Source organism: Anarhichas minor, unplaced genomic scaffold (genome assembly GCF_050575085.1).
Source record: "Anarhichas minor isolate MPS153535 unplaced genomic scaffold, ASM5057508v1 ptg000021l, whole genome shotgun sequence".
Classification (NCBI taxonomy): Eukaryota; Metazoa; Chordata; class Actinopteri; order Perciformes; family Anarhichadidae; genus Anarhichas; species Anarhichas minor.
This window is the reverse complement of record NW_027466467.1, coordinates 5,807,116-5,819,490: the sequence shown is the minus strand read 5'-3', so window position 1 is coordinate 5,819,490 and position 12,375 is coordinate 5,807,116. Positions and strand designations below refer to the sequence as shown.

The following is a 12,375-nucleotide window of genomic DNA, read 5'->3' as shown; positions in this document are numbered from 1 at the left end:
TATTGACTCTCTTTGTGTGGTGATACAACATAAAACATTCTTCATTGATCAACATGAAGTACACAGTTAAGCCTAAAGGAGCTGGAGGTTTACCTTTGTTTTCCTCTCCCTTCTCTATCTTGTTAATGGGGTAGATGGTGTTTACGTGCACACAGTCTAAAATGTTCAGCAAGATCTTCGTCAGTCGAAGCAGGTCGCTGAAGTTGTAGAAACCAAAGTATATGAGGTTCCTTGCCAGGTTCACTACCTATGGACAGGAAAATTCAGGAGAATTCATGATTTACAGCTGAATTGTACCAACGTGACATCTCATCTGTTCACACCACCCACAAAGAGGCAGTACCTCAAAGGTGAGCTTGTTTTTCTCCCTGTCAGTGAAGGGAATGTTCTGTGACACCACCTCTCTCAGGTAGTTCTCCACAAAATCCATTGTGAGGCAGAAGCGCTCTTTGATCTCATCTCTGGTGGTTCCATCATTGTCGTAGCTGGATAATTAGAGGAGAAATGAGCAAGGGGACGTCTTTGGAATGGTAGCAGAAGTCAATTAAAAGAATATTCAAGGGATGAACTCACTCATCGATAGCAATCTGAGAGGGAATCTCAGACCAAAGACGGGCATATTTGACGGGTGTGACCTGCTCCTGGGGGTCACGGTCCACATGCATGTGCAGCATCAGGCGGCAGAAGGACGCCCGCAGGTCAAAGGGCAGGTCCTCATCCGACATACAGCGCAGGATCAGATCCACATCCAGCTGACCAGAGATCTTGTTGATGGCCAGGTACTGACGGTCCAGACACATCCGGGCAAAGAGGTTCAGCTGGCACCTGTGTTGGAATTATTAGAGTTGTCTTTTTTTATGAGAATAGAGTTTTTGTCATATTACGTTTTCATACGTGTATAATGAAAGAAATCTCACCTATAGTAGCTGACCACCTCCTGGTCCTCCTTCTGGCCCTCCTTTGCATCCTGAGCCAACTCCCTGACGCTCTTACTCCGGATCTCCTTACAATTGTCTTTCCAGAAGAGCCAGACCTCCTCTTCATCCTCCGCCTCCAATGGACTCTCTCCATTTGTCGTCGTCTCAATTTCAAACCTCGACAGGACCAGTCTGGTGAAAGGCAAAACTGTCATTTCTAAAAGCTCATTTCAGTTTTTGCAAAAAAAATAATCTAATAACAAATAAAAATAAGAGGCTAACTTGGTTTCGATGAGGATGTCAGCATTGGTAGGGTCCAGTACTGAGTTGCAGATGAGCTCTTGTGTCACAGGGATGGACTTTTGCATGGACACGCAAAGATCTGAGAGGTAGTCCAGAAACCTGGGTACAGGACACAATAAGTTACATTTTTTGCAGGCACTGGGGGATTTAAGTATGGAAGCCCATACACGCCAATCTGATGAAAAAAAATAAAGTTCCCGTCAGTCATTATAATGACAAACCTTCTTGAAACAATGACTTAGTATCGCAAAATACTGAGAAGCGTTCTAAAAATAATGACTTAGCATCTAAAAATAGGTTTCTTTATTGTTTTAATACTAAGTCGAGATATTAAGTCATTATTTTGAGGTACGAAGCGATTATTTTGAGATACTAAGCAGAAATGGGTTTCCATCTTTAAGAGATATGCATGGTCAATTGAGATTATATTACAGATGTATGTTAGAAAGTACAGGAAATCCTAATGCTTGTTTTTTTTTTGCCCTAATATTTTCAGTTCTATAACATTTCAAACTGTGAGGCCGTCCTTTGTCCAGACTTCTGGATCGGCCCGATTCAGAAATCCTTAACAGAACTTGACAGGACTTTTAGCACAACACAAGCACACTAACTGTCAGCAAATTACTCGCTGTGCCAAGGTCATGCACAAGCAGTTCCACTCATACTCCTCGGCACACATTTGAATACATTTACATAGATTTACATTCCTCAGGAGCCGCTATACAAACACATCTGACCAAAAATTGGCCACAGACAGTTTATGATACCAGCCAGGGCCCGTCCGTTCCTGTGCGCCTCACCTCGGCTCCCGGTTCTTCCTCACTAGGGTCACGAATGTGTCTATCTCAGCAGCAGTGATGTGTTTCTCCAGCAGCTTGCGGTTGTTGTGGAGCAGAGCCGTTATTGTGTCTTCTGCCAGCACATCGTATCCTATCTGCTTCTGCATGAAGCGGAATTGTTTGGCTATGTATTCCTGTGGCGACAAGGAAAAGAGGGGATGATTACTGCCAAGATAAGGCCGGAGTATATAAGGGGGTTGGAGTGGAGTTGTTGAGTCCACCTGCCTGGTTCTTCCTGTAATCCTGCTGGGAATGCCGCAACACCCTGTAGCACAGCCTGCAAATATGTCGGAATGGAGCGTGGCGCTGGTCTCCAAGCTCCTCCAGGCGCAGCATGGGACCATCGCCGCTGTCTGTGAACGGGGCTTGGAGAAGTTTGAAAATCTGAAATGGAAACGGAGAATTTTAATACCCAGAAATGTAGTTAATCATACACTCACTCAAATCAGTGCAGTTACAGTCTTTGAGGTTTAAGGCCAACCTGCTTCAGGATGTTCTGCTCTCTCATGAGCTTCTGTCTTTCTCTGTTGGGTTTGTTAACCATGATCTCCAAAACATCCTGCCCACTGTTGGGGATGTCCACCACAAAGAAAACTAGATCCTCCAGGAGCTTGGTCACAAACCTGAAGAGTGTACATGAAAAGTCAAACACAAACAGTAAACATTTACAGACAAAAGTAAAATATTTACGGATAAACACATAGCAACACCACTGTACCTTCTTTCATTTTGTGTAATGGTGCCCTTTTCAAGCTTGCCAGCGATGGACGCCAACACTTTACTCGCATCGTTGGCAAAGTCTAAATCACGCACTTCTGCTGGCGGCACTGGTACGATGGCAAAGGCTTCCTTGTCCTCTTTTACTCCAGATGTTCCAATCTGGAAAGTTCAGATGTTTTTAGTAAATCCGTTCAGGAAACCTCAGCCGTGCTGTGCGTCTTCTCCTCCGCATGACAACTACTCACCCGTAACATAACAGGTTTCTCCTCCTCTTTGTCGATGGGGTTGTTGGTGCTGTGAACCCACGTGTTGGTGCACAAGTGTCTTAGCCTGACATAGGAGCTCCTACAACAGAGTGACAGAGGAAACTGTCTGAGACGATGACCAGGATGGACAAGAATCTACGTAGTTCTTTAGTGAGAACTTTAGTTGTTCTTATCAGAGCATTGTTTTAGCACCATTTACACGTGTGTTTGCGTGATACTAGTCAGAACACAATTTAAGGAGGTTAAACAGGCTCATGAAGAAGGGTACCTCCATTGTAGGGTTGATATTGGGTTTTTTCAGGGGAACCTCAGGGAATGGAAGTGAGAAAATATTAGGTCCTTCCTAATCAGCTTTCAAAATAAGATCATATAGAATAGCCTAAATGTGTGGGATTTGGTTGAAGAGGTATAATACTTTTGGGAAATGTTACTGTTTTTCCCAGATTCCCCAGAGTCAGAATAATAAACGCCTAAAACGCAGAATAAACGCCTTAGGACAGACCCTTTTTTTACATATTTGGTGTATTCTGAATTATGTCAAACAGCAATATTAGGCTATTTTGGCTAAATTATTGAGCAACTATGGGATCAAATAACGTAATCATGATCCCATAAGCATGCTGGGCGAAAGTAAGCAAGGGGGTAGCAAGGGGGCGTCTTATCAGAGCTTTTTCTGAGGGAAGGCGCACAGTCGCAGACTTTGAAAAACCCCAGTTTAGAGTCTGGGTCCACTGAACTAGCTGCTGGTCTTCAAACAGTAATGAAACACCAATGTCTACGTTTCTGTGTCCCAAAGCTACAAGTCTTGACAGGATTGATTGTATTCATGGAGTACAACAAAGACAATGCAGCTGGGACGAAAAATGATGATAGTCTCCACTTGGTTTAAACAGCATCACGAGTAACAGACTTGATCTGCTCTATTTCTGAGTTCCTATCCTTGCTACTCGGAAGTAACACGGTATGTAAACAGACTTCCATGGTAGGGAAGAGGCTGCTTACGAAGGCTTTCTCAGCCAAGTGTGTGGCATTACAGATTAGCCAGTATTGACCTGTACAGTATCATCTCCCCTCCATTAAGCACTAAACCTTTACACATAGTAAAGTCTGAGCCAGCTACGTCCTTCATACCTGCTGCACGTGTGGAAGAGCAGGTGTGTGTGTGTGTGTGTGCGTGGGAAGATTGTTAGCCCTTCAGGACAGAAAGCAGACAGTAGCCGTATTCTTGGCAGGCATTACGTTAACGCCTACTGAAGCTAACAGGCTTACAGTTTGATTAGCCCCCTGGCTAACGGTAGCAATGGGCGGAGCAAGGAGTCGCAGCCTGCGGCACGCACCTGACTATGTGACTGTGGTGGAGAGCCTCCAATTTTAACCAATGAGCGGTGACGGGTACAAGTGTACCATGGTGATGTCAACAAGAATAAAAAAGGAACAGACAGAGGGTTTTGTTTTAACATTGTCAAATATTTTTGCTACATCAAATATAGAACTCAGTAGAACTCATTTGAATACTAGCCCAGGAATAAAGAGCAGATTTCCGATTAAAGATTTATCTGCCGTATGATGTGCGCAGTGTTTACACAGCGTCTAGTTTGTGGTTTCAGCACAGACACGTAGCAAACGGCCTTACACGGCATGGTCCATGCCTACTCTCAACCTGATTACAGTAGTTTCCTGTTCCACGGCGAGCTGGGGACTTTCCTTGCCCTCCTCGGCTCGTATCACAACATCCAAAAAGGTGACCAGTACAGTGACATTCTCTCTCACTCACACTCTCTCACACACACACACACACACACACACACACACACACACACACACACACACACACACACACACACACACACACACACACACACACACACACACACACACACACACACACACACACACACACACACACACACACACAAAGGTGTGAAAACACAAGCCCAGAGAGTTTCCACTTCAGTGACATTATATCTTAAGACAAAATAAGCAATACTAGGCAAAGTCTACATAAAAGCCAAAAATATACACAATAAAGACACACAAAGGTAATACACTTTTGATCCCTGTAAAAAAACATAGATATGTCCACTAACTGTATTTTACTTGCATCTGTGATTCAACCAAACAAAGATTGGGCAACAATCTCTGCCATGTCAAGTCAATAAATGACCAGAAAAAAACAGTTGGTAACTCAGACAAAACACATAACAAAGAGTGTCCTTGTTTGTAGTTGCAACAGCAAACAAACTCTCATCGCCTCAGAAACTGCCTTCCTAGGAAGGCTCCGAATTCCCCTTCAACTTTACACGAGTCAAATCATTACTACATCCGCTCTGATTTGTTGTAGTCTTGACATCACTGTGGTCTCGTGGCGTTGACATTATTTGTCATTCCACCCATTTCCCTCCCATATGTTCCAACATCCCTGATGGTATTTTTTCCACTGAAGGTCAGAAACATGGTTTCGCTTGAGAGCTTCTCTGACATTGTGACAGTATCACTTCCTGGGCATGTTTGCACACTGGTATTAAACAGCATTGAGCAATACTTTGTCCAGCAATACAAATACAATTTACATAAACAAACCAAATGTTTTTTTTTTTTCATTCCGTTGATGTAGGTAGAGCGAGTGGTATCATGTTTGTATCCTTAGATGTCCTTCAGTCGTGTTCTACAACTGTGATATTTGAATGTACATTTTAAAGGAATGTACCCCCCCCAGAAGAAGTTCTCCTTGGCGTGTGAGGGTGTACTCTGTATTATACCTGGGCACCATGGAGTCTCCGCCTCTCAGAGTGGTGGGGTCCAGCTCAAAGATGGAGGAGATGTCCATGCCGTCGGGAACTGGCACCAAAGTGTACATGATCTTCTCCAGCGGAGCTCGCAGACGACCTCGTAAGGCTTCATTATCCGCATCCAGCTAGAGCGAGAAAACACGCAGTGAGAGAGAGAAAGAGAGACAGAGAGAGAAAGAGAGACAGAGAGAGACGGCAAAGCACTGGATACAAACTGCAGTGATGTTTACATGTATATAAAGCCATGCTATCAATCCTGAACCACTATGAGGCAAAGGAGGGTGCGTGTTTTCACTACTAGTCGCCACTGAAGCTGATTCCTCACTCTTGACTGAAGGAGAGCAAACCAGTGAGCTACACTTCAGTCATCACTGCAGGCTGTTGGGCCTTGCTGGCACGTCGTTGAGAACTACAGGTGAACACAACATCCCTGTTAGGTTCAGAGTGGTTTGTACACCACTGCCGCCTAATGGTGATTTTCACATGAGACATATATCAGCTGAGAGATGATGCCTTGGTGACACCCAGTGGGGATCTACTGCTACTAAAGGCACACGCGACCCAGATGAGAAGAGCATTTGATGATCGAGGGTGCCGAGAGAGAAGCTGGACGGCAGGAGACAGCGCGTGCAGACATGAAAATTACTTCTTTTTTTTTGCGCTAGGTTGCAGCAGCCAAGTAAAGATTTTGTGACAGTACCTGGAAATTAAAGGGTGTAAAGTCCACCACCTGGAGCAGAGAGCAAAGATCCAGCACAGAATTAAAACGGGTTCGATCAATAGAAGTGAGGCAACCAGCGTGACGTTGCTAAGCACTCGGGAGGAAAAGAGAACGAGTCTTACCGAGGACCGCTGCTCTGCGCTCTCCTCCTCAAAGTCTGCGTTCACCTGGGAAACACACTCCGGCATCAGTCATTTCACACTGTGGTCACTGCAGCTGGGCATTTCATTTACCTGTCTTAACACCACATGGCTCTAGACGATGTCAGAGTACTTTTCGGTTTAAAACTAGTCTTTATGCTGCCATGTTAGAAACACAGTGTATGAAAGGCACTTAATAGTATGCATGGGTACAGAGATAAAAAGGTAAAGAAGCTGACACTCACCTCACCCATCTCAGCAGCCAAATAACACCCAGTGGCCAAGTGTTTAAACCTGAACAGGCTGTTCCAGTAGCCTGCACCCCCCCTACATGGGTCATGGTGGACCACCTGGCAATGGCAAAAGAAGCAATTAATAAGTCGTGTGTCAAATTCCTACAATGCTGCATTATTAGTGCTATCTTGTTATATAAACAACTGTATGTTTTGTTACATTATGTTATGTAAGGGCACTGTGCTTTTAAAAAAGTAGGCATTTAAGTTACCTAGTTAATAAAAGGACAATGACAGACACCAAAGAGTGAAGTGGCTTTTTATCCAGCAGAATAATTATGTTGTGCTAACCTCTACTTCCCACAGTGCTTTGCTGCTGGTGGCAGAAGTGGCAGACTGCCGGCCGGTAGTTCGAAGGAAAACATACTGCTTTTTCCTGTGGTCGTCACAAGTGAGGAACTTCTCTTGCTCTGCATGGAACAACCGGACGACATCACCCTGCCATTACAAAAAAAAAGACACACGCGCACACACACACACACACACACACACACACACACACACACACACACACACACACACACACACACACACACACACACACACACGCAAAGTGTGTAAAGGATTAAAAGGTAACATTTTTCACACGTATGTCAATGTTTTATTGTTGTTTTTAATTCTCTTGCAGATGATTGTTTTTTAAATTTATCTTAAAAACTGTGTGTTCAACGTTTTTTATTGTTTTACAATGTTCAATGTGTTCTAATGAAGATGGCGGCTTTGAAGATGCATTTCCCAAAAGGTACTTTGGAATTTTGATTAATGTAATTTAATGTCACACAAAAACCAGAGGTACCTACCCCTTTGAGTATTGTTTCCTTGTTGTCACTCCATTTCATGAACAGAACAACTTTCCAACTTGTGTTGCAATTAACGGAATTAACCTGCCAGGCAGAGGAGAGGAGCGTGTGAATGTCGTATTATATATATAATAATGGCTTTTAAACCCAAGTTTCCTTTTCCACTTTAATGAAGCGGTTGTGTCTTATTGACCTCATTGCATCCTGGGTTGTCAACCAGCTGGTGGCTGCTGGCATGCAGAGGCTGACCCGCATTCACAGGGTTAAGAACCACTTTATCTCCAATCACCACCTGCAGGAGCAGAAAAACAAAGACACAGAACACACTGCATTTTCAGTTTAGATGCATTCGACAAAATCAAGAGGAATCAGTTACCGTTACTCAGAAACAAGACGGGATACCGTGGTGCAGTATGGACTAGAAAGCAAGTGACAATTAACAGCCTTAAATACAGACTCGGTCTCTAAAGGTGCAAAAGAAAATCTTTAAACAATATTAAAAAGCTGCTGCTCTGAGGGCCACTGTGTGCGACTGAGCACTCCATTTCATTTCCAAACCAAAAGTATGTCACGTCCCAAGATCTCAGCCATCATTCTTCAATTCCTTTTTCTTCACAAGGTGAACATAAAGCGCGCACCAACGGGGAGATTATGCACGCCTCCAGATAAGCACTAGGGGGAGTCGTGGACCACATTATGAGTGAAATGAGGGGGCCAGGGTGAGAATCATTGAGGTGCAGCCCTGACACTGAGCATCACTCAATAACCACAGTAAGCATCATTAACTTATTGTCCTTTGAGTGTGCACGCTTTATGATATAAAGAGATCTACAGTATGCTGGTAAGCAACTGATAAAAATATTACAGTTTGAGAGAGGGTTTTATCTAAACACTTGTTTCAGTCCAGTGACCTCATCGATCAACGTGCACGTGAGGCGATGTAACCAATGGCAAAAGAAAGTGCACATTTGAACCTCAAATAGAAACCATTACAGAGCATGTTAGCGTCTCTCTCCATTGACCATGACCAAGTCACTGGCCTCAAAACTGGAGCTGGCCCCTGCGCATTGACCCTGCGCATTTCCCCGAGAGGATTAATAAAGTGTGACTTAATTGGCAAAATAGCCATTTTAACCCTTTCAAATTCCATAAGCCACTAGCAGAAACTGTGTCAATGTGGTTCGTGCTATGTCGACAGCACCATACCTTACATTGTGGCCTGACCTGGTGCTCAGAATGTGCTAATTGTCCTCCATCTTTAATTCATTCTGTCTTATAAAAACACGCTTCATGGGAGCTCATGTGACTTCTGTTTTGTCAAACCCGGTGAACAGCCTTAAAATACCTCCTTAATTTCCCCTAATGATCATAATTAACTGGCATCCCACACCCCGCTCTACCCACGCTGTCTCCCAGGGATCGCAGCTTGTAGAAGGGCTGGATGTAGAACCAGGAGCCCTCGTTTCCCGCCGAGTCCAGAGTCACTCTCATGGCGTTCTTCTCCAACAGCGCAGGTAGTCGCTTGTTCACAGTCAGGTATTTATTGCTTTTCAAGTGCAGCAGCTGTTGGCAAAACAAGAAAACAGCATTAAGACACAAAGCTACTATCTAAAACATAACGCAGACAGTGGAAACCAGAGATAGAAAGATGTCAGTCTGACACAGCTGGTGCCAAGGGAACACTGAAAATATGCATCTCTGGAACCGTTTGGTTTCTACATTTCTTACTACTTGAAATCCCTTATCCTTAAATGCTTCTCATGACCTCTGTTGGTTCGCCAATTTAAACAGTTCCCACCCTGTCAAAAGTAATCTACTACCGACCGGAATCATATAAGCTCTGTGTAGTTTTTGAGCCCACGGCAGACTTCGCTAAAAGCCCAACTTAATCCTACAGCGTGATGTATTGTGTTAGAACCGGTGAGTTCGCACCGCAGAGTAGACCCGACGAGGCCTCGATGCAAAGTGCCAACCGCACCTTTCCGTGTTAGCTAGTTGACTAACCAGGAACCGATTAGTGGTCATTATTACTAGAACTGGGACATCCCACCCTGTACAGAATGTACCGTCTCACGTGTGTCACTGGGCAGGAATGCATGACCATTTTTGGTTTCGGATGAGCTCATACCTGTGTGATAACCAATCCTGTGCAACGAGCGAGGCCCGATAAGACATTACAACTGACAACATTGTAGCTCGCCTTGAAAACTCCTCTCTATAGTCAGTATTACCGGGCACACATCGTCATATCTAGTTGCTGCAGAGCTGTTTAACCAAAGCGCCTTATCTCGCAGGTTCCTGAACACACCTGAATGACATTTCCATACTGGATGACTGATCCCAGCAGCTTGCGGTTTTCAGACTCGTTCTGCTTCTTCTCCAGGTCAGCGGCATGCTAGAACACAGAGCAGGGAAGACAGGGAAACAGACGGCGGTCACTACTATATCTGGAAGGAGTGATGCCGCATATACATTTCACATGAATACAAGGCTGTAGCTTTGTGTCACTAATACATTCCTTTCACCATGACGAAAAAGTCGAACTAAGGTGAAGAGGACACTTACGTGAAGTTTAGTGAGGAGGACTGTGTCAGTGGTGCTGTTGCCGCCAGGCTTTGCCGCCTTCCAGAACTGTTTCTGTGCGGAGTATCTGTTCATAGGGCACAGTTTGAAAAGGCAGTCTACGGGAAAGAAGACAGGAAGAGAGAGGTCAAGAGTCAAACATCATCACTTAGTATTAGTTCTTCTTGACTAAATAGCAGACTGCCTGACGTTATCATAAAAAAGAGACAACGGCAGCATTTTGGGGAATTGGTCCACTGGTAATATTAGTAAATGTATCTTCACAGTACTTTAGCGCTCCACATTAACACTTTGGCATTCACTATGTCTATCTGTCACAGCAGGCCACACTGAACAATTTAAAGTATGTGTGACTCATCCTGCACAAACTAACACCAAGATTAGATAAGGTGGAACCAGTCAGACCCCATTTACTCTTTAGAATAGTACAAATAACCGACTCATTACTATCTGGACAAATGGTACTGGGTCATATTCTCCTGGGGTTCTACAGGATTCACTTCAAATCTATATTACAGGTAGGAATTATAACAATTTTGTCCCTCTAGACTGGTCCGCCAGTCTTGACAACCACTGTTCATGTTGCCATGAAATTTGCTGTGGAGATTAAGTCCATGTCTTCCTCATGGGCACTACCAAACAAAAAATGTCCACCTCTACACAAGAAATATCAAAATCTAATGGAGGTATTGCACTGACATTTACTGAGCATTTTCATGCTCCCGGCAGGATGAACCATTTCAATTTGGGACCCTATTGTTCTTCCTTCTGACTAAAAACAGTGTGAAATACATCGTTCTACTCGACCCTATGATGTAGAAATTGGCAATGAAATGGTTCAGATCTGGTGATGTGGCCGTCAAAGGGCATCGGGGATGGACTACCTGCTGGGCAGAGCAGGCGTCTGCTCTTTGGGGGGCCAAGGAGCTGGACTGTCAAAGGGCAAATATTTGGACCACCTAGCAGCTGCTGGCCATCGAGGCCAATGAGGGGCCATTCATGCTGCAACTGAACTCCGTTTGTACCATCTGGCAAATTTTTGCATTGGGTTAAATGATCAATTTCTTAATATTTATTTTTCCTTATCAATGATTTAACACCAAATAAATGGAGAGATAATAGAAGATAAGATAGCAACATCTCTGATGAAGTTTGAAGAACCAAAACTTTGAGGATTAAGCAGGACAGCTGCTGGGTCACCCAATTATCACCGTTGAAGCTTTCAGATAGAAACTAGTCTTTATACTAGTTTACTTGCTAGTATAAAGACCAACAATAATATACTGTTGGAAACAAACGGTGTCAGAAAGACTTGAATTTGCTAATTTGTCCTCGTTGCGTAGCTCTACATCCTCTGTTCAAACTGGAAGAAAACACTTTATTGAAAAGACAGAACTACTAGAAATCACAACACAGAATATGAAAATGTTAAAACGGTGTCATTAATTAGTAGACAGTCTCTTCAAGCACATACAGTATAGCTTTACGTTAACCGGTACAGGGGAGCCGATGAGTAAAAATAGCCACTGTGGCTGCCTCCGTTCGAAATGCGGCCAACATAAGTGTCTCGAGTGGTTAGCCGTCATGGACCATGAGGTGGAGGACGGGCAGAGAGGAGGCCAAGGACCAATGTAGAAAACGGGGCACTGGGAGAACATCTGTCTGACGGGGACGAGTAATTGAGGTTATGGCGCAAAGAAGAAAATAAACTGGGACGTATGTGAAAAATGTAGTTCTGTCGTCTGAGTTCATTTTACGTTGTAGAAGTCTGCAAATATAACTTCATCAACAAGGAATTGCAGAGATGAAACTCACATATTCTGAACAAAGTATTTAGTAGAGCTTCTTTTTTTTTTAAGTGCCCTGTATGTTTAGTAAGTTGTGTCCTCCAGAAGAACCCGCTAGCTGAGAAGAATTAATAGGTTCAACCCTTTGAATTCTGTTTAGCCATTTTCACTTAATAATGGGCAGATGCTGGAGCGGTATTTCTGAGTGATGCCACAA

General features: G+C 43.9%; 1 protein-coding gene across 1 annotated transcript in view; it reads right to left on the bottom strand.

The window, feature by feature from the left end:
* The window catches only part of itpr1b (inositol 1,4,5-trisphosphate receptor, type 1b), a 77,670-nt gene that overhangs the window by 52,961 nt on the left and 12,334 nt on the right, over positions 1-12,375 (bottom strand). The window contains exons 4-23 of the mRNA XM_076096344.1: positions 10,354-10,469; positions 10,097-10,183; positions 9,193-9,351; positions 7,982-8,080; positions 7,789-7,872; positions 7,280-7,426; positions 6,941-7,045; positions 6,678-6,722; positions 6,535-6,564; positions 5,805-5,959; positions 3,025-3,124; positions 2,778-2,938; positions 2,541-2,682; positions 2,285-2,443; positions 2,021-2,193; positions 1,200-1,319; positions 918-1,109; positions 574-825; positions 344-485; positions 94-247 (exon numbers count right to left, since the gene is read on the bottom strand). Coding sequence (XP_075952459.1) covers positions 94-247; positions 344-485; positions 574-825; positions 918-1,109; positions 1,200-1,319; positions 2,021-2,193; positions 2,285-2,443; positions 2,541-2,682; positions 2,778-2,938; positions 3,025-3,124; positions 5,805-5,959; positions 6,535-6,564; positions 6,678-6,722; positions 6,941-7,045; positions 7,280-7,426; positions 7,789-7,872; positions 7,982-8,080; positions 9,193-9,351; positions 10,097-10,183; positions 10,354-10,469 — 2,622 coding nt within the window. The remainder of the gene's footprint in view (positions 1-93; positions 248-343; positions 486-573; positions 826-917; positions 1,110-1,199; positions 1,320-2,020; positions 2,194-2,284; positions 2,444-2,540; positions 2,683-2,777; positions 2,939-3,024; positions 3,125-5,804; positions 5,960-6,534; positions 6,565-6,677; positions 6,723-6,940; positions 7,046-7,279; positions 7,427-7,788; positions 7,873-7,981; positions 8,081-9,192; positions 9,352-10,096; positions 10,184-10,353; positions 10,470-12,375) is intronic.